The sequence below is a fragment of the Equus quagga genome, chromosome 6 (assembly GCF_021613505.1).
Source record: "Equus quagga isolate Etosha38 chromosome 6, UCLA_HA_Equagga_1.0, whole genome shotgun sequence".
NCBI lineage: Eukaryota > Metazoa > Chordata > Mammalia > Perissodactyla > Equidae > Equus > Equus quagga.
The window spans coordinates 106,083,593-106,105,921 of NC_060272.1; the positions used below are offsets into that span (position 1 = coordinate 106,083,593).

The following is a 22,329-nucleotide window of genomic DNA, read 5'->3' on the forward strand; positions in this document are numbered from 1 at the left end:
GCCCCCGATCCCCACCTCAACCCCGTTCCGTTGCCCACCAAAACTTCACAGTCCAGGAAAACGAACTGGGTAGAGGACGCAATGTACTGGTATTTAACAATGGAAACAGGATATGATTTCTAAATGTATCTGCTTCTTCCTGCCTCCCTCCAGCAACCTCCCTCACCTCTCCACAGCTAAAGCATGGAAGAAAGAAACCCAGCTGACAAGCAAAGAGTTTCTAAAATGGTTTTGCACATTAAGATAAACTATGCTGACTGAAACGGAAGAGGGCCAGATACACTTACAAGGATGATAGTTATTATATTGAAATGTATGAATGCCGTCAAGTATTTCAATCTGAAAGTAGTTCAAACACTTAGATATGTTTATATCAATAAAAAATAATCATTCAAGAAAATATAAAAGCAACAATAATTACCATCTATTAATCTTTCACATACTCCTTATTAGATTGGTAAAAGAGGTGAGATACAGCAGAATATAAGACTTATCTTGAACTGATACAAACATGCTTTCTTTCATAGTCTGCAATGTTCTAAAATCTTGATAAGTCCACTTGCCAAATTAACATTAAGGTAAAATTTTATGAAAATGCACACTTCTTACCAAAGGACACAATTTTTCTGCTACCAAACCTGAATAAAAAGAATGCTTATCCAAGTACAAACAATATTCAGAAAAAAGAAAAGGAGTAAGTATTACCATTAGAAAAATATAAAAGAATATTAATGTGGATGATGACAATGCTTCCCAGGGTGGGGCCCCAAAGTAGTCCAAATGCCCTCAGAACTTGCCTAGACTCCTGCACAGGACTTTAGTTCTTTTCAAACCAGCTGAATAGCATGAAGGAAAGAAAAAGTCAAGGCTTTAATACCTGGGGAAGAAATGAAAAATGAGATAAACAGAAACCTAAATTAATTTTCATTGCTTCTGATGAAAGAGAGAGCTCCCGTTATTTTTCCTTCTCTCTCTGTCATATTGCCTATCCACATACTTGGGAAATTATGTCCTGTTTTAAATATCCCATTGGTGAGCAACAGGCAGGAGCCCCAACTGTCAGACACTTGTCTGGCACACAGACACAGAGGAGCTGGCTGGGCAGGAGCTCAAGCTGGGAGACTCAGCTCATTCCTACGTGGGTGAGGAAATCAGGGTATTTGGCCACAACTCCCTACACGGGCCACTGAAATGGCAGAACCTTCTGAGACTGCCATAGGTATGGTCATTATGCTAGACCTAGGCTCTGGTTTTTCCTTTGTTGTTCTTATCAGAAGAAACAATAGGGAAGCAAAATGCTAGCCTTTGAGTCCATTGGAAAAGGAAACATCAATTCCTGGCTCCCTGTTGCTGGCATGTTTCCCTTTTCCCAGGGCCAACCTTGCCATGGAATTATAGACCGTTAGTGCTGGAAAGGACTTTAGAGATCACACAGATGGAGAAACTGAGACCCACAGGGTTTAAGTGACTAGCTAAGGTTTTACAGTTTGTGGCCGACTGAGTAATAGAACAGAACCTCTGTTTTCTCCTTTTTACTTTCCTTTGGCTGGCACTTTAGAAGATCTTTATTTCTCAGCCTAGTCGCCCTCTCTCCTTTCTCTTTCCACATCACCTCTCAATATATCTGTCTCCCCTAACCAACTAATGTACTTTTATTTTCAGGCCAGCTGCCTTAATCTGTTTTCCTGGGCTCAGCTCCTGTTAGCCCTTCCCCATTTCTGCCTCAACAGGAAGCACCAGGAACCTCTGGCAGCCCGGAAAATTTACCGTTAAGAAAGGCAAACAGATTGGTTTCTAATAAAAGGAGTGAAAAAGAATAATACAGGGGTTAAGAGTCAGCAATGGGCAGGCATATGTGATTGTGCAAACACCATATTTTTGGACTAGACTAGAGATTTAACCTAAAGTGCTTAGCCAGAGGCCAGTACATAGCCAGGTGTAGAAAGGGAACCTCTTGGAGCAAAATCACGCTGGGTTACATCATTAGTAGAACAAGGATATGTACTTGTTTAAGAGGGCAGTCAGATGCAGAGAAATTCTAAGGAAAAAATACAATAGATAATTGAAATTGGTGATGATATACAACCTTATCATCTAAGTCACATTTCCTAGCCTTTTCCCAAAAGTTCTTTTAAAAATGTGTGTGAAGGGGCTGGCCCCGTGGTCAAGTGGTTAAGCTCGTGAGCTCCGCTGCAAGCGGCCCAGTGTTTCGTTGGTTCGAGTCCTGGGAGCAGACATGGCACTGCTCATCAGACCACGCTGGGGCAGCGTCCCACGTGCCACAACTAGAAGGACCCACAACGAAGAATACACAACTATGTACCGGGGGGCTTTGGGGAGAAAAAGGAAAAAATTTAAAAAAAAAAAGTGTGTGAAATTCATCAGAGAAAGGAAGCAGAGAAGGTGGCTGAGCTGAAAATCTGCCTACTTCATATGTTGGGGCTAATTATCTATAAAAATAATGTAAAAGGAGTTGTATAATTAATTAAACACTTAACAGAAGTGAGGAGGATGGAAGCAGGTAAAATGAGGGAGGCAGGTAAAAAGCCTGTACAACACACAATGCTTCGGCAGAAAAGATGATACACGGTACTAGGCAAATTTTCAACTGTAATGTATAAATCACATTTCCAGTTTGAGAAAGATCAGGGCTATTTAGATCACTCTAAAATGAGAAAACATTTCATTCTTAGTCAAAATGCTTAGAAAAAAATAGACAGCAAATTACTAAATTTCAACTTTGGATATAGCAGCCAACTAAAATGAAAGGGAGCTAAAGGTGACATTTTTCCTCTATAATTTCATACCACATGTTTTACTATACAATGTTCCAAGGTTACTTTATACCTCAAAACTGGAGTTGGCAAATTACTGCAAAATTACTTATTGCCACACATATACAAGTAATGATGATCTCACACATTTTTCTACCATTAGTAAAATAACAATGCTAAGCCATGCATTATAAAACTGTAGAATAATTCCTTGATGAACTCATCTTTATACAACTATTTATTTTTATATATTAATGACTGTATTTTGTATAAAGTTTATAAATAGGGTTCAAAATGTTTTCAAATGAATTCATGTATAACAGCTGTGAAAAAGAAAATATAAATTGGACAATGAAATGGACAATGGGAAGAGTTTATGAAATGTTGCATCATTAGTTCTCAGTCCGAGATTGCTGGATTAGGAGATCTATCCAAATATAGTAAGGGAAATCCATTACAATGAGGCTGCAGAGTAAAAGCAAAATATAACTTTGGGCATCCTACTAATTCAGTGTAATAACAAGACTGGTTATCAAATGGTAATCCAAACCTATGGTTGATAGCTTTGTGTCTTTGATTTATTTTTAAAGGGAAGAGAAGAGAATAATTATTTAATGAGTACAGATTGTGGGCAAAGTCTTTCAGAATTTAGGGGCACTGGGAAGGAGATGGTCGGAGCATATTAAAAGGCAAAAAGATTAGAACGGGTATCATCTCAGTATTCCCTAATGATAAGAGCCAACATGTAATGAACACGTATTCTGTGCCAAATACTGAGCAAAGGACACTACATGAATTATCTCTTTTAGTCTTCACACAACCCCATAAGGCAGGTAAGATTGATCCTATTTTTCAGATGAGAAAACTGAGGCTAAGTGAAGCTAAATAACTTGTCCAAGGTCCCACAGCTAATAAGATTATGTGAAATCTGACTCCAAAGCCTGTGTTCTTAATCAATATACTTCTCCCATTGATCTATTTAAAGAAGAAAACATATACCTATTTGATACTCTATACTGGAATTTTTTAACTGACTCATTTTCACTAAGTACATCCTGTACTTTGATATGAAATATAAAATTTCAAATATAGCGGTTTTGAAACAACGTCATATAATACACTTTAAAAATCTTAGTGGCATAAACAAACTGGTAAACTGCAGGATCACATTTTTAAAAGAAAAATGTCTAACCTATTTTAACAAGACTAGTATTTAAAAGTATTCTTATTCTCTATTGATGTTTTGGATTCTTTGTGACAGCCAATACATGAAGTACTATGTCTTATAAAGGTACTTTAAAAAAAAAATCACATTTTGCTGATTGTGTTTAAATGTGGAATAATAGCATAGATAAATCCATTATCTATAAACAGTTTATATGATGTAACTATATCTTTCTAAGCTTACTTGAGGAAGATACTATGAGCATTTCAGTATTTGTCTTTTAGAAAATACACTGCCAAGGAAGGAAAGACAATGATGCAAGAAGAGCCCAAAAGATTGGATCCAACAGTTCTCCTAAAAAACACTCACTGAACAAATATGGAGACACAGAAAGCAATATACGATCACTTGCAGTTTAGTAGTATATGGCACAGAGCAAGGCAGAGAATCTAAAACTTTTCAGATAATAAAGCCAAATTCAATATTCAAACTAGACTGCTCCAATGGCATGAAGTGGAGACCAAATTCTCCAGACTATTTTTAATATTATTATTGTTGTTGATTTAATTAGCCTGATTATTATTACTGCTTATACTTTTGAGGTAGCTTTTTTAGTTTACACCATAAAAAGCATATCACTTAATTATGCCATATAAAAATGTTCTAAGAATGTATAATATATTGACGTGCCGACAACGCCAAATTGACAAGCACAAAGCCACACTCCCAAAATAGTATAATTCTCAAGTTAAACTAAATTTTTAAGACTGAGATTGAAATACCTGCATATGAAAATAATCAATGTATATGCCTATAGGACTCATGCTGACATTAAGACTATGTCAAAGATATCAATCTTGACATTGTTTTATGTTGTGCTAATATATATTAGCAGAGAGAGAGAGACAGGTCTTGATATAAAACTACCAATTAAGACAGTATATTAAGTTTAAACTCCACAGAAATAAGGCTATTATATGCTTGAATGCATACATAATTAAAATTTTTGTTTAAATAAAAGTTATAATCAGTTAACATTCTTAGTGATAACAATCTCATGCTGCAAACAGCACAGCACCCTCTGGTGCATCTGTTATGAGATGTATAAAATTCGCACAAAGGATAGAATCAGAGTAAAAATGAACCTTAGAAATCAATAGGTTGATACTCTTTTATTTACTCCAGCACATATTTTTAAACATTGAGGCTCAAAAACAATTTTCACTTAAAAAGAGCACTAAAACTTTATAGTAACAATTGAAGTCAGGAAAATGATTTTGTTTAAAAATATATAAAATAATGAACCAACAAAAACAATACTGGTTTCCAACATTTAACATTCACATTAAAATAATGCTGTCCAAAAAAAGTTCTTTGAGTGTGGGATGGCAAAAGTTAACTTGTCCTATTAACCAAATTTCACTTTACTTAAATCTGCCTTGGCTTTTTGCTTCAGATAAATATGATTAAATTGTAAAGTACTCCTGAGTACTTTTTTTGGATTCACAGGGAATTTACCATTACTTTTAAGAATTTTTAAGGTGTTTTGTGAAAACATCTGCGACTTATACAGTATAAAAATAGAATGATATTCAGATATAAAAAAGTTATGTTAATTACGAACCTTAATTTGAATTGTTTAAAATTTTTACTTAAAAAAAAAAAACTCCTCCTAGGAAAATAATTAACTCCAAAAGTATATTTTACTAAGTTAAAGCAAAGGATGCCACCTGCTTTAGAGAGTCCTTTTGTGAACCACTGGAAGTCCCAACACAATGCATTAGAAATAAAAGTGACACCTGTTTAAAGCTGCCATCTGTCCTAACAAGCCAGATTTAGTCAAATCCACTTAATCTTGGATTTCCAAAATATGGGAACACTATGCACCTGTGAATTGAGAGGAATTTAAAATCTGTTTTGCGATGCCTGCTGGGAATCTATATGAAAAAGTTAAAGGCAAATGATTCCATTAGGGAAACTAAGTACTTATTTTTAAAGTAACTGGAAGTAGAGGATTTTTAGCTGCATGCTCAGCATAGAAACAAAACAACAACAACAAAAAACTAGCAGACTCTTCATAATTTAAAAATTAACTTCTTTGGTATTCTCATTTCTTATAACATAGTCTCACTATAGGCACCAAGAACAAAGTAACATTCCTATTAGACTGTTTAGGAAAGTTTTGTTTGTTTTTTAACCCTTCCCACACATCTGATGCTACATGCACCCTTTTAAACCCACACACATTTTACAATTTGAAAAGCAAAATCATACTCCATCTACTGATTTCTTCCGTTGGAAGTTTAGAGGAAACATACACACCATCAACTTTCTCAAGAATTATGAAACATGTTACCAAAAAGTAATACATATCATTTAAATAATACATTGAATCTATCTTGACTTATGATTCATTCATTTTTTAATTGCTAATTTTTTAACGGTAAAAAATTTACCACATTAAATTTGTTTAGGATAAAAAATTTGTTTAAGGTTAAAGTATATTAAACTTATAAACTATAAACCTTTCATTTGAGTACCTGAGTACGAGACTATTTGAACACTGGAGAAATAATATATTATTTTTTAAATTAGGTATAACTGCCTCATATAATGAAAACATTGTGGAATGATGTATTTTAGGAATGTATTTAGCTTACTATGTTATACATGTAAATGTACTACATAAATATGCCTAAATTGCTTAATGCAATTCACAGGCAAAACAATCTTAAAAAGATTGAGATAGACATTATGACATATAACAAATCACAGATATTCAGCCACTCAAAACAAATTACAAGTGACTCCTATTTAATATTTTAGTTTCAAAGCGTGGTCACTTTCACAGATTTCCATTAGCCTAAAAGCTGAGAAGGCATGAGAATAGCAATATATAATAAAGTCCCTCCTAGGAAAAATATCACAGAAAGAATAAATTAACTGCTAAGTATTTATTCTTGCATTAAATGTTAAATTTTATCATTTGTTAGTATTTCTCCTTATTATCTACTCAATCCATATGAATAATGTTGACGTACTTGAGCCCAAAGCATCTCTAACAGCAACTTTATACCACATATGTGCTTTTAAAAATGGATAATAGAATTCAATTTAAGTTCTGTTCTCAAATCAACTTGTGAATGAAAATCTAAATTAGAGAGAACCTGAGAGAGTTGTAATGAGTGAAATGCCTCAGAAAAGTTCTTGAGCATTGCAAATAAAAGAGTTAAACCATAACATTATAGCATATAATCTACTCCACTGAAAATCTATCTTGTAAATGGCATAAGGTCTGAAACTGTCTCAAGACAGCAAAACTCCTATTAACTTCAGAGAGAGTTTTTAGGACCCAGGAGCTTCACCATCCAAAAGTGCTCAGGCATTTCACACTCATCTGAACAGAAAAAAAAAATACAAGTTAGTATTAGAGATCTGCATGAAACCCAGGTTGGGGAGGGGGTGAATAAATATAAAGAAATTTGAGGGCTCTGAGAAAGGTTTCTTTCAGAACAAAATATCATCCTCATTTAAAATAGCAACCACAAGGAAATGAATTGAAAGAGGAAAAGTATTTTAACTCCCAATTCTTATTTTACAAAATATTAGCCTTAATAGCATCACAATTACCCAACCTGCTCATTGACAATCTCAAGAATAATTAAAACTGTCACATTATTCACAGGCTGCTCTGTCAGGTAAATCAATATATGTTTGCTGTTAGAAAGAAGACTATTTAAATAAGTATTTTAAAATTTCAAATTGGAAACTTCAATACATGCAATTATTATAGTACATTATATTTGTTTTAGCACACATTATCAAAACCCTTTACTGATAATGTATTAATTAAACATTCAGCCGAAAAATGAACAAATTTACAGGATCTGTAATATTGGGTTACCTCTAACCAACAGCCCAACTACTAGAGGACCGATAAGTATTCAAATCCACAGAGAAAAATGGATTTTTAAAAGAAAGACTTAAAAAGGAAAAAGTTCTCCTCAGCAGGTTTAAGTCACTGTCCAAAAAGTAAAATAAATAAATTTTGAAAAGTAAATAAGAATATGTTAAGTACACACATGCCTAGATCTTAACAACCACAAAGAAAGTGAAATATACACACGTTTCAAGTTGAGAAGCTTCATACATTCTTTATGAACAACTTGACTTCAATTTCAACTCTCAAAGGAAAATGAGCAGAGAAGATGAAGAAAAAAAACTCTGTAAAGTACCGTAACTGTCACAAATAACATTGTAAACTGAGTTCTCACAAAGCTTCCTTACGTCCTTTCCCTGTTTATCACACACAAAGTCTCATAACCACAATGAAAATTGTTAACACTCCACTGTGGGGAAAGAGGTTCATCAAAGTGAAATGGAACCTCACTACTACCCCTCCCACCTCCACATGAAGGATAAAGCACTGTCAATAACTAAACCAAGTATCACAGATGCCCTGCATCCGGTTTAAACCACAAGCGCGCGCACACACACATACACACATACACACACACACACACACACCAAAAAAGAGAGAAAGAGAGAGGAGAGAGACTTAAAAAAAAAAAAATCTCTTTGCCAGTGCAGCAAAGAGCCCAGCGAAGAGGCCCCTGGTTTCAATGTGTGTGCAAGGGGTGTGGGGGGAGAAGGAAGGGGGCAGGGAAGAGTGCTGAATGGATATTAAGACTGTTTGCAGCACAAAGAAAACACAGTTTTAAAAGAAAACCGTGCAGCTGATGACGGTAAAAGAAGAGCAGCCCATTTAGCACAAGGCAAAGAGGGGCAAAAATGAAGGGAATAGGCGGTGGGAAAAGTTCACCGTTGTACGAGGATGAAAATAACAAAACCTTTAACAAGGCCCCACAAGTGAACAACAACAACAACAAAACATCACCTCTTGAGTACCCCCCCCCCGCACCCTGTTGTCTATTTCGGTTTTGAAAGAAGCAGGAAACAAGCAGCTTTGAAAAAGAAGAAAAAGAAAGAAAGGGGAAAAATCCTTCTCTCTTCACCTGACCCTTCTTCTCAGAGCAGACCTAGGGGAGAGCTTCACCATCCGCATCGGCAAACTGTGGCTCCCTCTCCCGCTCGTCTCGGAGCCCTCCGAGCTCCCGCTCCATCCTTGAAGCGCGGCCGCCGAGGGCCGGGGCCGGCGGGCGGGCGGCGCGGCGCCCACACCCCCGACCCAGCCGCGGCGCGCACGGTCCATTGTAAACAAGCCCGGGGGACGGAGCCCCTCGGCAGCGGCGCCGCAGCGGCAGCCCCCGGTGTCAGGAGTGAGACCCCCGCACAGCCACACTCGGCTCGCACACACGGACACACACACGCACGGACACACGCGTTCACACGCATTCACACGCTCCCACACACATGTAGAGACCGAAGAATATTCACCTTGGCTGTGGATTATTGTGGTGTTGTTGGTGGGTGATGGAGATGGTGGTGGTGGGGAGGAGGAGGAGGAAGAGGAGGAGGAGGAGGAGAGGAGTAGTTGTTGTTGATGGGTAACAGTCGCCAGGACTACGGTGACTATGGCGCTTGATTCACAAGGCAACGGTTGCTATAACTCACAAAAGAGAGAGAGAGGGAGAGAGAGAGAGGGAGCGAGAGAGAGAGGGAGACACTCGCACGGGGAGGGGTGGGGAGGGAAGAGGGGAGGAGGCGGGCCCAGCGAGCCGCCGGAAGGGGCGGGCCCGGCGGCGTGACTGACAGCCCCCGAACAGGGGCCGGGGGCCGCGAGGCCCGGGTTCGGAAAAAGAGCTCCGAAGACGCGCGCTTAGGTTCGGCAGGGCTAAGGTCACCGAGAGTCCTCTCGGAGGTACGCTACTACCAGCGCCGGCCAGGCTGGAGGGGTCGTTCAGGGGCGTGTGCGAGGGATACTGCCTGTGAAACGAGAGCTGTCCGTCCAGTAACCAGCTTTGTGCAAAGAAGCCCCACAGCCGCCAGAGGGTGACGGCTAACCCGGGGGAGGGAGTGTTGAGGGCAATTCCCGGCACTTTGTGGGGAGACCAGCTACAGCAAAAGAAGGATCCACTTTGAAGAGCGTCTTCTGCACCCACCGCCTAAACGTCATTTCCGGGGCGGGGCGGGCGGAGGGTCCCGGATGTGCCGCCCTTCGCTCGCTCTATTTTTTTTATTTTCCCATTTTTTTCTCTCTCTCTTTTCTGAGGCGCTGGCGGTGTTCCTAGTTGCGTTGCCTGCTGGCTTATCGTATGCCTGGGCGCTGCAGGGCTCCGGGGCTCGCGCTGGACTGGAGGGTCCGAGCCGCCTTCGGCCACCAGGTTGCCGCGCTCCGAGCCGCTCTCGCCTCCTGAGGCCGCGAGCCGAGGAGCGCGGGTGGCGGGGCGTGAGCCGCTGTCTCCGCCGCCATCTTAGAGCCGGCGCGCCCGGGCCGCTGGGCGCTGGGCCCCGCGCCGGCATTCCGCCGGCCCGGCGCGCGGAGGGCCTGGTCGGAGCTTGTCCAGCCTTCGCTCCTGAGCGGAGAGGCGCGGTCAGCGCTCCCTACCACAGGGCTGGGAGTGCGTGCTAATAAGGAGCAGGAAGCCGCCCTCGCCGGAGAATGAGAACACGCATGGCGGTCCCCTCTGCGAATGGCATTAGGGTCAGGGTAACTTACACCTGCCGGAGGTGGCACCCCGTTCGTTTCTAGTTCCCCGTTATCCTCAGCCCTTAGGTAAAGGGCTCATCCTTCCTTAAAGTTGACCGAACCGGGGTTTGACTCGCTATCCTGTGACTTTCCCTGCCCTCTCCCCAGTTGCTTGACACCCTGCTGGATCTCAGGGTCTTGCTCTTCCCGGCTGTGTTGAGACAGCCGAATGGCTTCCGTCCGTGATGGATGTTGTCAGCACACACCCGGCTCTCGAACACCCGCCGGGCTTGCACAGCCTCTAATACCTCCGATTTCTAACATACTTGTCCACTTCTCTGCAGACGAGAGTCCTACAGGCACATGCCCCTGGGCCCTGCCAATATCCCAAACCTCCAACACATGCTCTAAGCTGCTTATCCAAGACAATAACATTAGAAGTAGAGCCTTAGAAAGTCAGTTCTCTTGAGGCTTAATTTTTGCACCTGCAAAATAAGGGATTTGGGCCGACATAAGTTCACAGTGCTGAAATAATAATAGCTGAGCTCTTAGACTGCCCTAGACATTGTGCTTAGTGTTTTACATACATTATCTCATTTAATCCTCATAACGCCACTGTTGGTACGAAATATTCTCATTTTAGGGAAAGCAGGCACAGTCTTAAAAGTCTGGTTTTATTTTACGGCTCTGTTTCATGGAATATTGGATAAGGGTATCATTTTGGGAACCAACTATTTAAAGAATGGATTTAAGAAAGTAATGTTGCTTTTGGGAATCTCATGAGTTATAGAGGTTCCGCTAATAACGTGTTACAGTGTTAAAGCTAAAAGGTTTTATGACCCACCGTGTAGAAGGCTCTTGTAGTCTGAGACAAATGACAATGTGGTGACCAACAGCAGTTAAACTCTTCAGATTTAGAATAATTTCGACATACACATAGGAAGTAAGGTGTACACTCCAGCTGTATGAAAACTGATAGTCATTATGAATATTCGTTTATTACATTTACAGATAAAGTCCTCTGTTCCTGTAATGGTGTGCGGGGCTGTTTGCTCACAGTATGCAGCTCTGAATAGCTTTGCTTTTTTAGTTCAATTGTCTGTTATAGTTTGCTTGTCCCTTCCCTCACTGTCAGCTGTTGCTTCTTACTGCTGTCAGTGAACATAGCTCTATTATCCTCCCCACCCTTTTAATGTACTGCTTTTAATCTGCAGGCAAGAAAACCACATAATGAAGCTTGTGCAAAACTGTGTCTCAAGAGTGAAAATAGGTACTTCGAGGAACTCTCATTTAGAAAAAGTGTGTGACCTTTGTGTGAGGACATTGTAACACCAGTTTTAAGCTGCTTAAAGACTTCTTTTACCTACTTCCTGATTTGGCCTTTTCCTGAGTTAGGAATAGATAAATTTTTTTTGAGTTCTTTAAAAGTTAGGATTTAGAATATTTTTCCCTGTTTTACGACAATTGATGGTATGACTTTTAACCATATTGAAGTTACTCTAATATGACCACCGCAGTGAATCCAATAACCAAGCTACTGATTCAAGCTATCAATTGGGAAAAATGCTGGATTATATATGCATCTATTATTTTGTGCTATAACTACTTGTGAAAGGACCCAGAAATCCCTTTTCGCATAGTCAGTTCTGAAAGGATCTCCTTTTTGGTCATTTTTAAGCTGCATAGTTGCCTCTTCATTACGTTGTACATATATTTCAGAAATAAATTATTTGTTAAGAAGTCACAGAAAAGATCCAGCTGTGTCTAACATTTATCACCTGTTACCATGCAATACACACTGGGCTCAATGAGAAAAGGTACCTAACCAAAAAATATTTTACAATCATTGAAAAATTCAACAAATTGTCAATGCCACAGTTATTTGTTGAGTACCTAAAATGGGCCAAACGTAGTTCCTCTCTGTAAAATGCTCGAAGTCAATATCTATGAATTTAAAATGTTGTGTTCTTTGAACTTGGATTGTTTTTGCTCACCTTGGAGCGATAGGCAGAGACATCAATTAACACATTTGTATCTGAACCACTTGAAAAATATGAAGTCCTGATTATTTATGTATAATTATATACTTTACAAATTAGTACATTCTTAAGGGTAAATTTCCATTTCAATATTATCTGTTAGGTTTTTTCCTCCTATTGATATCTACTGCATGTTCAAGAACTAAAAATTACTTTAACATTAATGCTCGTAAAATATAAGGCTGTATGTGAAAAGATAAAATACAGATATATGATAGGTTTACTTTCAAAAATTGTATTTATAAGAGTTTTGAAAATGTATCAGTCTGTGGCAGCTTACCACTGAATTTGTGGTGAATCCTTTTATAAAGCAGAAATCACACCTATTTAAAAACTTTTCACTTGATTATAATGTCTGATTTTCTTCAATTGAGAGACAACCAGAGTCTAGGTTCTCATGTGAAATAAATGGTTTCATTTCACCCAATGTTTATATATGCAGAGCACTGGAAAATTAGACTACTGGATTACTGATTGCCTTTACTAGACCTGAAATTCTGTGTATGTATGCTAATTATCAATAATGATAGAGAGTGACAGAGGCCAAGGTAATTCAAAACTGGACATGGTTTGCCACTGTTCTCTGGAGCTCCCCCAGCTCTACCCATCCCCACCCAAAGTATATTTTGGTTTGTAAAATATTACAATTTTTTTTTTTCTGATAGATCTGTCTTTCTAATGGTGTTCTCTTTAAGTAATACAAACCAGCTGTTTACTCAACAGTCCTGAGGCATGTCCATCCCTATTTATAATCTGGAATTCAATTTTTACCTCAGCACAGAAAGATGATAAAATCATGTTAACTATCTTTTCTCAAGACCAAAATATCTTTTGATATACACATGTAGCTTTTTCCCTTCAATTAATGCAGAATGTCAAATACAATATTTGCATCATTAAAACCAAATAATTGGAAACAACCCAAGTGTTTGTCTGTAGGAGGATGGAAAAACAAATTGTGATACATTCGTACAATGGAATACTATTGAGCAATTAAAAGGAACTAATGATACATAGTATAACATGGATGAATCTCAACAGAAGCCAGACACAAAGAGTACACACTGTCTGAATCCGTTTATGTAAAGTCCAAGAACTGGAAAAACTAATCTGTATTTAAGTGTTTCCCTCTGATGGCAGGGGCTATGAGGTGGGATTTACTGGAAAGGAGCATGAGGGAACTATCTAGGGGGATGGAAATGTTCTGTACCATCCAACTGGGTAGCCGCTGGCCACATATGGCTATTTAAATCTAATTGTAAATTAATTACAATTAAATGAAATTTAAAATTCAATCCTACAGTCACACTAGCTACATTTTAAGTTCTCAGTAGCCACATGAGGCTAGTGGCTACCAGATTGTATGATGCAAATACAGAACGTTTCTGTTGCATAAGTTCTGCTAGAGGCTGCTGTTCTAGATTATGTTTTAGGTAGTATTTACGTATGTGTTTACAATTGTCAAAGTTGTAATACAATGCGCATTATATTCTCTATACATTATATGTCAATAATACCTGCCCCCAAACCCCAGAAGTCACTAATTAGAAGTATTTATTATTGTATTACCTACCCAATTAACCCACTTTTTCCTTAATATTTTCATTCAACACTGCAGAGAAAAGGGTAAATAATAAGTAGTAAAATTATCCCTGGCAAATTTTCAGGTAAGTGTTAAGGGTGGCCATACAGTAGATAATGTTGATGTGCTGCTCCAAGGAATGAGTTCTGCCACTTTATAATCCTGAATACATCTAGAAACCAAAGAAATTGCTTTTGAGAGCTTAAAGTGAACTCTAGATGACTAAGGAGAATTTTTTTCCTATTTCCCTATGGAATTGCAGTATCATAAACATGGTGGAGATCATATAACCTTCTTCTGAGGCAACATTAAGGGTATTTGAGAGATTTGGTGCTAACTCTGACCAGGTTGAGAAGGTCCTGTAAACTCTTTAAGTAAAGACTCAAGGCTTTGGGAGGTGGAAGAAAAAGTTTCTAAATCAAGGATTAAAAGACTTGAGTGATCTCCCGGGGCTGTCCCGTTGGAATGGTGGTTAAGTTTGTGCCCTCCACTTCAGCAGCCCAGGGTTCTCGGGTTTGGATCCTGGGTGTGGACCTAAACATTGCTCATCAACCCCTGCTGTGGTGGTGTCCCACATACACAGTAGAGGAAGATTGCCACATATGTTAGCTCAGGGACAATCTTCCTCAAGCAAAAAAAAGAGAGGAAGATTGGTAACAGATGTTAGCTCAGGGCCAATCTTCCTCACCAACAGACAAAAAAAGACTTGAATGATCTCAATTATAAACTTCTAATTTTCATGGATTTTCAGAGATGGCACACCAGGTGAAATGATTCAAAATACTAAACATATATGTTCATGTAATACTTTTTTGAAATTAGGAAAATTTTTTGGTGGAGTAAATACTCACTATAAATAAAGTTAATAGATACTTCTATCAGCATTTCTTAAGAACTTTGTGAACCCCAAGTAGATTTTTACAAGATAATGATCTTGAGCTGTGTTAGAGATTAATTCTTATGACTTAATCAGCAATTGATACTATATGATATATGCTGAAAACTATTTTATTTTTACTCAATTTTTATCAAAAATGTGATTTTATTTGATCCAAAGTCTTTTACTGCCAAAGAAATTCTTAAGACCATTATTCCTATCTTAACTGTACTGAAAGTATTTTCCCACTGGAACGTGTCATACATCTCACCCTCTCCACCCCCCACCAACATCACATTACATTATAAAGCCTATATTTTGATTGTTTTTGAGTACTTATGTCAACTGTTAAAGCATATGACTGATTTTTTCACCCATATATTTTTTGCCAACTTACCTTAGCCACTAATAAAGAAAAAAATAAAGATCATTGATTCAAACTACATGAATTTGTCTCTTGATGCTTTTTGTTTGTTTTGAGAAGAGAATTTATATGCATCGAATATTTTTCTGAAAATTTTGTTCTGTTTAGCTTATTAACATTTTTATTTTGCGGGACAGAGAACACAAAAGTATACATTGTATAGTAGAATGTTTAAAACACTTGCCTCCAAGCACTGTTAAAAATTTTATCTGGTACTTTCTTCCATAAAGGAGATTAAGGTCATTTTAAGACTTTCATAGATCTGGCTTAATCAGTGAAAGTACTGATTAGAACTTGGTTTTGGAGGCCTCCAGTCCCACGTCATATCAAACATATTAAAATGCACCCATATATCACATAAAATATATGTAACTAACAATTGAGTTTACAAATGACATAATGGTAAGCTTTGCAGACATCTAATTAAGTATTTGTTCATTTTGATTTGCAGCTTTTTCATATTTTGAAGTAACTTTTTTCCAGATCCCCAACATTTTCAGAGGAGCTTCAGAAACATGTAAGTCCTGACCATAGTGCTTGATGAATAAAATGGCCCTGAAATATAGTAGGAAAACTGAATTTAAACAATTTGTCTCTTTGTTTTTCCTTCTTCATATGGGGGATGGGCTGTTAACTAACCAGAAAATATAGAAATCCGCTGAGATAACAAAATTACAGTGAACTTTGTATACTAGTTTCACAAAGATCAGAAAAAAACTAATTTAACCAAGAAATAGAAGAATTATTTTCTAAGATGATGACTTAAGAGCCCTTGAACTCAGTACCCTACTTTGACCCTGGAATGTTTACCTCATTAATTGGATTTACATTACAGGGATATTCTATTTGTAGCTTCAAATGTATAACACAATAATTACAGACTTCTTATTAAATGTGATATCATTCTTCACCCAGAAGAAATAACCCTTAAAGAAAGAACACTAATTTGTGTTGAAGATTGATGAACGACAAAAAATGTTAATGGGAATAATTTTAAAAGACATTTGAAAGTCTGACAAGGGATTTTTCCTAGGGTTAAAAATGCCTATATTTGAAAGTGAATAATTGTTTAAGTTAAATTCTTCCTGAAGTGAAGTCAAAAAGATAAAAAGTAGAATCATATAAAATAACCATGTCATTTTCTTGCGAGTCAGCACTGATTCAATGACCCAACAATGTAATACAAAGCATTGTGTTTCTAGAAAAGCCAGTAAGTTCATCAGCTTCTAAGGAATCAGCTACAGAGATGGCAGAACTGAATGATGCATAAATAAGTGGATCTAAAATGGAGATTTATCTGAGCAGGCATTCTCACTGCTGAGAGTAAACTAAGGAAGTATCCAGTGTAAGTAAGAGTGATTCTTATAAGAATATTATTAAGTTAACTTCATTGTGTAATCAAAACATTACAACTTATTAGTGTCTCTTGGAAAAGCCATAGTACTATGTTTGGCAATCATCTTTGAAAAAGGAATATCCTAAAAGTTTATTATAGACCAAAAGATGTAATGCCTACCTGTCAGAAACAGGTAAGATAGGCTCGAAGTTATAACGCTTTTGGAAAGAAAGTTGACAGGAACCTTACTTAAATATCCACAAACAATCTTAGTCTGATTTCAACTATAATGAATCAATATAAAGGTGAGACAAGGAAAAAATGCAATCGGAAAGTATAATCAACTGAGATGGTTATTGTGGTCTTTTTTAAGCTACTGTGGTTTTGTGGGTTGATTTGCTTTGCTTGTTTTTTCATTTGTAAAGAATGAATCAACAAGAAACTATGAGGGATACAGTAGTCCTAGAGGCAAGATATAGTTAGGACTTGGATTAAGGCTGTAACTGGGAATAGTGAGATGACATATTCTAAACACTAGTATGAGGGGAATATTGATAGTACTTGAAAATTACTGAGTATGAAAAATACTCAAATCCCAGATATTGAGGACTTGCTATACGTGCTATGCTACATAGTTATTATGGGTGCCTAGAGGAGGTGGTGGAGGATGGGGAACAAGGAAGAGGAAGATACAAAAGGAACTTAAAAGTTCCTTCCTGTATTAGAGGTTGTCTCTTTGTTTCTCTAGATTCACTCAGTCTGTACTCTTCTTCACCCTCCTTTCTAGAAGGCTGACCTTCATGGACCACATTATTGCACTTCCATGCTTTCTGGTTGCCCGTTGGTTTCCATCAGTAGCAACTCTGGCAGGAGATTGGAGGCAGGGAGGGAGGAGAGTGAGGTCAGGGTATTTATTACCCTCTCTCCCTCCCTGCAAATTGACTTCAAGATAGCTGCATCCCTCAACTAAAGAGTTTGATAAAGGCTCCTTCCCCTCTTACCTTGGGTTTAGGGGGTGGGAACAGCTGCACCGTTCCCCAGCTTAATGCACCATCCTTTCTGGTTCCCCATACCCTCATCTTAGTAAGTGAGCCCTCTGTTCTTCAACTCTCCTCAAATTGCCCTCTTTCTAGTGTATCATCTGTTTATTGTTGGGACTTTGATGACATCAAGTAAGATCATAGACTATGTGTAATTTTTCCAGGGCTGTCATAGAAAGCCCCACAGACTGGGTAGCTTAAACAACAGAAATTTATTTTGTCACAATTCTGGCGGCTAGGAGTTCAGGATCAAGAGGTTGGCAGGGTTGATTCCTTCTGACGCCCCTCTCCTTGGCTTGTAGATGGCCATCTTTTCCCCATGTCTTCACAAGGTCTTTCCTCTGTATGTGTCTCTGTTCTAATCTTGTCTTTTTATAAGGACACTTCTCATATTGGATTAGGACTCACCCTAATGAACACATTTTAACTAAATTACCTCTTTAAAAAATCTATTTCCAAATACGGTCACATTCTGAGGTACTGGGAGTTAGGACTTCAGCATATGAAGGGTGGGGACACGACACAATTCAGTCCATAACAGACTAGTTGAAAAAGAAAGACATTGAATAAATTAGAAAATAATATCTCGAGATTATAAGTATAGATATGAATATAAGTAAAGGATAGTATTACACTTACTCTGGCAGAATATTAGAGGAGAAGAGAGGAAAATTTAAAAATAAGCACAGTTTTATAAACATGCAAATTTCAGTGGCACATTAAAGTGGAGGGGCATGTACAAAAGAAATCACATGAGCTAGGAGGAACTATAGGGTCTGGAGACTGAGGGGGAAGCCATAAGGTAACAAAGTAACTACAATAGCTAACATTTATTGAGCACTCTGACAGAGATTACTAGTTATCTTCTCTCCTTCCTCTGTAGCAGAATTACTCCTGTTTTTGCTGGACCTCTTCTGCAAAATGACCTTTTCAGACTTTCCTTTCCAGCCTCACTGGAAGCTAGACAGAGACTTGTGACTAACCTCTGGTCAATAGGAGGCATTCATAAGTGTTCATGGGGCCACTTCTAACAAATCTTCCTTAAGAGGCACCTTGCTTGTGTCCTTTTGCCCCTTTATCCTTTCATCCCCCTCTCCATCCTGCTGCTGAGAACAAGGATGCCACAAACTTGGACCAAACAAAGTACATGGGGCAACAGAATAGGAGAATAAGTCCCTAGTGATTGTGAGGCCACTATACTGCCCTGTACTATCTATATTTACATGAGAAAGAAAACAGCCATCCTGTTTTCTGTGTCACAGGTGAAATGAATCCTAATTAATACAAGCATTTTCTATATGCTAGTTACTGTTCTCAATTTTTTATGTGTATTATTTCATTTAATCCTGTAACAACTCTATATGTAGATACTATTATTATCCTCCATAAGGAAACAGATACAGAGAGATTAAATAATTTTCCCTAAGCAACACACCTTGTGGTTTGGGATTTAAACCAGACTAAGAGAATCTGACCCTAGTCTGCCCTCTTAACCACTATGTTGAGCTGCCTCTCTCTAGTCTCTGATCCTATACCCAGCCTCCCCTGTATAGGGAACAGGATTATTTTTGAAAGCTACAGCCTAAAAAAGGAGAATCTTACATGAATTTGAAACAGTGCTACACAGTCTATCAAGGGGGAGAAGGCAAACAAAATGAAAAACTTTTTGGTAAAGTTTTCTACATACCAATAATATTTTTATTGCTTATTTTAGCCTAAAATTTGCCACAGTTTTGTTTACTCACAATGTGTCTCTTTCCAAACTTCATTTTTAAAAACTTCACTTTGGAGGACGTCTTGTGAAACTCAATGAATCTAAAATGCATTTGCTTCCTAGTTATCGGGCTGTCATCAGCCCCATAGGGCAAGAAGGTGTTAGATCTGCGCCACAAAGGGGCTTCCCCTGGGCCATATTCTGCCAGAGTCCTTCTCAGAACCCCAGCTGAGATAATCTTTGGTGCAATCCAGGGGCAACTTCTGCACTTAATTGTCAGATTTCTCTTGAGAAAGACTCAGCTCGCAGTCAGGAGTCAGTCCTTATGGTGACAGTCTCTGTTGCACTCCGGTTAGCAGCAGGAGAGCTTTAAGAGTGTTACTGCGCTTTGTTAACCCCTCTCTTAGAGAAACTGGAGAAAAAAGGATTTTGAGGGCATCTTGATTTTTTTTTTTTAATGTTTGGAAAGAGGGGGAAACTGGACCAGTGGATATTGTTCTACTCCCTTCCCATCTGGCCACATAAAAGGCTTCAGAAAGGCCATTGGATCTACTCAGAGGATATTAACACACTATAATTCTGTAAAGAAATAAGGCAATTAATAAGGGATCCATTTATCCACGTGCAGTAAGAAGTTCTGAAGGCAGAATACAGAAGGCAAAGGACCTATGATGCCTCTCACACAATTTGCTTTCAGTCTGTAAATAGTAAAGATCCTCAAGAACAGCTTTTTTTAGGATGAGATTTTTGAACTGAACTGACCTTATACCTACCACGGTTTTTAATTTCTTCTTGTAACCGATTTTTCCAGCTAACAAAGCCATTTGAAAAGTACATTTGTAATCAGTATTATGCCAACTTTGGGTAGAAATAAGTGTATATTCGTTTTTAAAAAAACAGCTCTATTGAGGTATAATTCCCATAGAATAAAATTAACCACATTAAGTGTACAATGAGATAAGTTTTACCAATGTATGCAGTCATTTGACCACCACCACAATTAAGCTATTGAACATTTCTATCACCATCAAAAATTTCCTTGTCGCTCTTTGCAGTCAATCATCTCTAACACCCTACCTCACTCCCACCCCTGGCCCTAGGAAAACTTAGATCTGCTATCACTATATTTTTCCCTTTACTGGAATATCACATAAATGGAAATATACAATATTTAAAGTTTTTTGCTTTTTTTTTTGGTCCAGCTTCTTTTACTTAGGATATTTTTGAAATTTATCCATATTGTTGTGTATATCAGTAATTCATTTATTTTTATTGCGAAGTAGTGTTCTATTGTTTGGATATCCCACAATGTGTTTTCAAATTTTTTGTTATTATAAATAATGCTGCTATGAACATTAGTGTATAAGTGTTCTTGTGGACAGATGTTTTCATTTGACTTTGATGGATACCTAGGAATGAAATTTCTGTGTCATATGGTAAGTGGTTGTTAACTTTGTAAGAAACTCTTGGAATGCTCTCCTAAGCGCCTTTATTATTTTGTATTCCCACCAGAAATGTATGAAAATTCTGGTTGCTCCTCATCCTTGTCAACCCTTTTGGCAAGGATTAAAATATCATTTAAATTTTAGCTGTTCAAATGGATGTGTAATAATATCTCATTGTGGTTTTAATTTGTATCCCAATGACTAGTAAGGTAAGCATCGTTTCATGCACTTACTGCCCATTCATATATCTTCTTTTATGAAATATCTGTTCATATTTTGTCCATTTTTTGAGTTGTCTTTTTATTGAGTTATAAGAGTTCTTAACATAGCTTGGATACAAGTTCTTTGTCAGATACATATTTTGCAAGTATTTCTCCCAGTGCATAGCTTACCTTTTGATTTCCTTAAAGGTATCCTTTAAAGAGCAGAAGATTCTAATTTTGATGAAGTCTAATCTATCAATATTGTATTTTATGATTTGTACCTTTTTTGTTTTATCTAAAAAGTCTTTGCCTAACCTAAGATCATTTGATTTTTCTCTGTTTTTTTTTAACAAAAGTCTGTTATTTTAGCTCTTATATTTAGGCTCTATGAGACATTTTGAATTATTTTTTGTGTAGGATGTGAGATAAGGGTTGAGGTTCACAACTTTCTAAACAGATCTCCAGTTGTCCCAGCACCATTTCTTAAGAAGAATATCCTTCTCCATCAAATTGACTTTCCACCTTTGTCAAAACTCTGTTGTTCATACATGCATGGGTCTATTTTGGGATTTTCTATTCTGTTCCATTCGTATGTTTGTCTATCTTTATCCCAATACCACATTATCTTGATTACTGTAACTTTATAATTTTTTTTTTAGGAAGATTAGCCCTGAGTTAACATCTGCTGCCAATCCTCCTCTTTTTGCTGAGGAAGACTGGCCCTGAGCTAACATCCGTGCCCATCTTCCTCTACTTTATATGTGAGACGCCTGCCACAGCATGGCTTGCCAAGCGGTAACTTGTCCACACCTGGGATCCAAACTGGCGAACTCTGGGCTGCTGAAGTGGAACATGCAAACTTTAACTGCTGCACCACAGGCTGCCCTTATAAATTTTGAAATTTGGTGGTATTAACTCCATTTCTGTTCTTCTTCTTCAAAGTTGTTTTGTATATTCTAGGTCATCTGCATTTCCGTATGAATTTTAGAATCAAGTTCTACAGAAAGACTTCTTGGGATTTGGATTGGTATTATATTCAGTCTGTAGATTAATCTCGTGAGAACTGATGTCTTAATAGTATAGAGTCTTCTGACCCAATGAAAAAGATATATCTCACCTTTTATTTAGGTCTTCTTTAATT

The 22,329-nt window shown here is 37.9% G+C and overlaps 1 protein-coding gene and 1 long non-coding RNA gene across 8 annotated transcripts in view; one reads left to right on the forward strand and one right to left on the reverse strand.

Moving 5' to 3' along the window:
• Positions 1-9,594, reverse strand: part of RFX3 (regulatory factor X3) — a 264,256-nt gene extending 254,662 nt beyond the window's left edge. Inside the window, exons 1-2 of one of the 7 annotated variants that reach the window (XM_046664490.1) lie at positions 9,337-9,591; positions 8,066-8,123 (exon numbers count right to left, since the gene is read on the reverse strand). In XM_046664490.1, coding sequence (XP_046520446.1) covers positions 8,066-8,087 — 22 coding nt within the window. In that variant the 5' untranslated portion in view covers positions 8,088-8,123; positions 9,337-9,591. The other 6 variants (XM_046664491.1, XM_046664488.1, XM_046664492.1 and 3 more) reach the window with 6 other exon arrangements.
• A 45-nt stretch (positions 9,595-9,639) lies between these two features.
• LOC124241030 (uncharacterized) lies at positions 9,640-21,910 on the forward strand. The gene is made up of 4 exons (XR_006889081.1): positions 9,640-9,760; positions 15,902-15,967; positions 16,653-16,795; positions 21,848-21,910. It is a non-coding gene; the product is annotated as an uncharacterized LOC124241030 (long non-coding RNA).
• Positions 21,911-22,329: the final 419 nt, after the last annotated feature.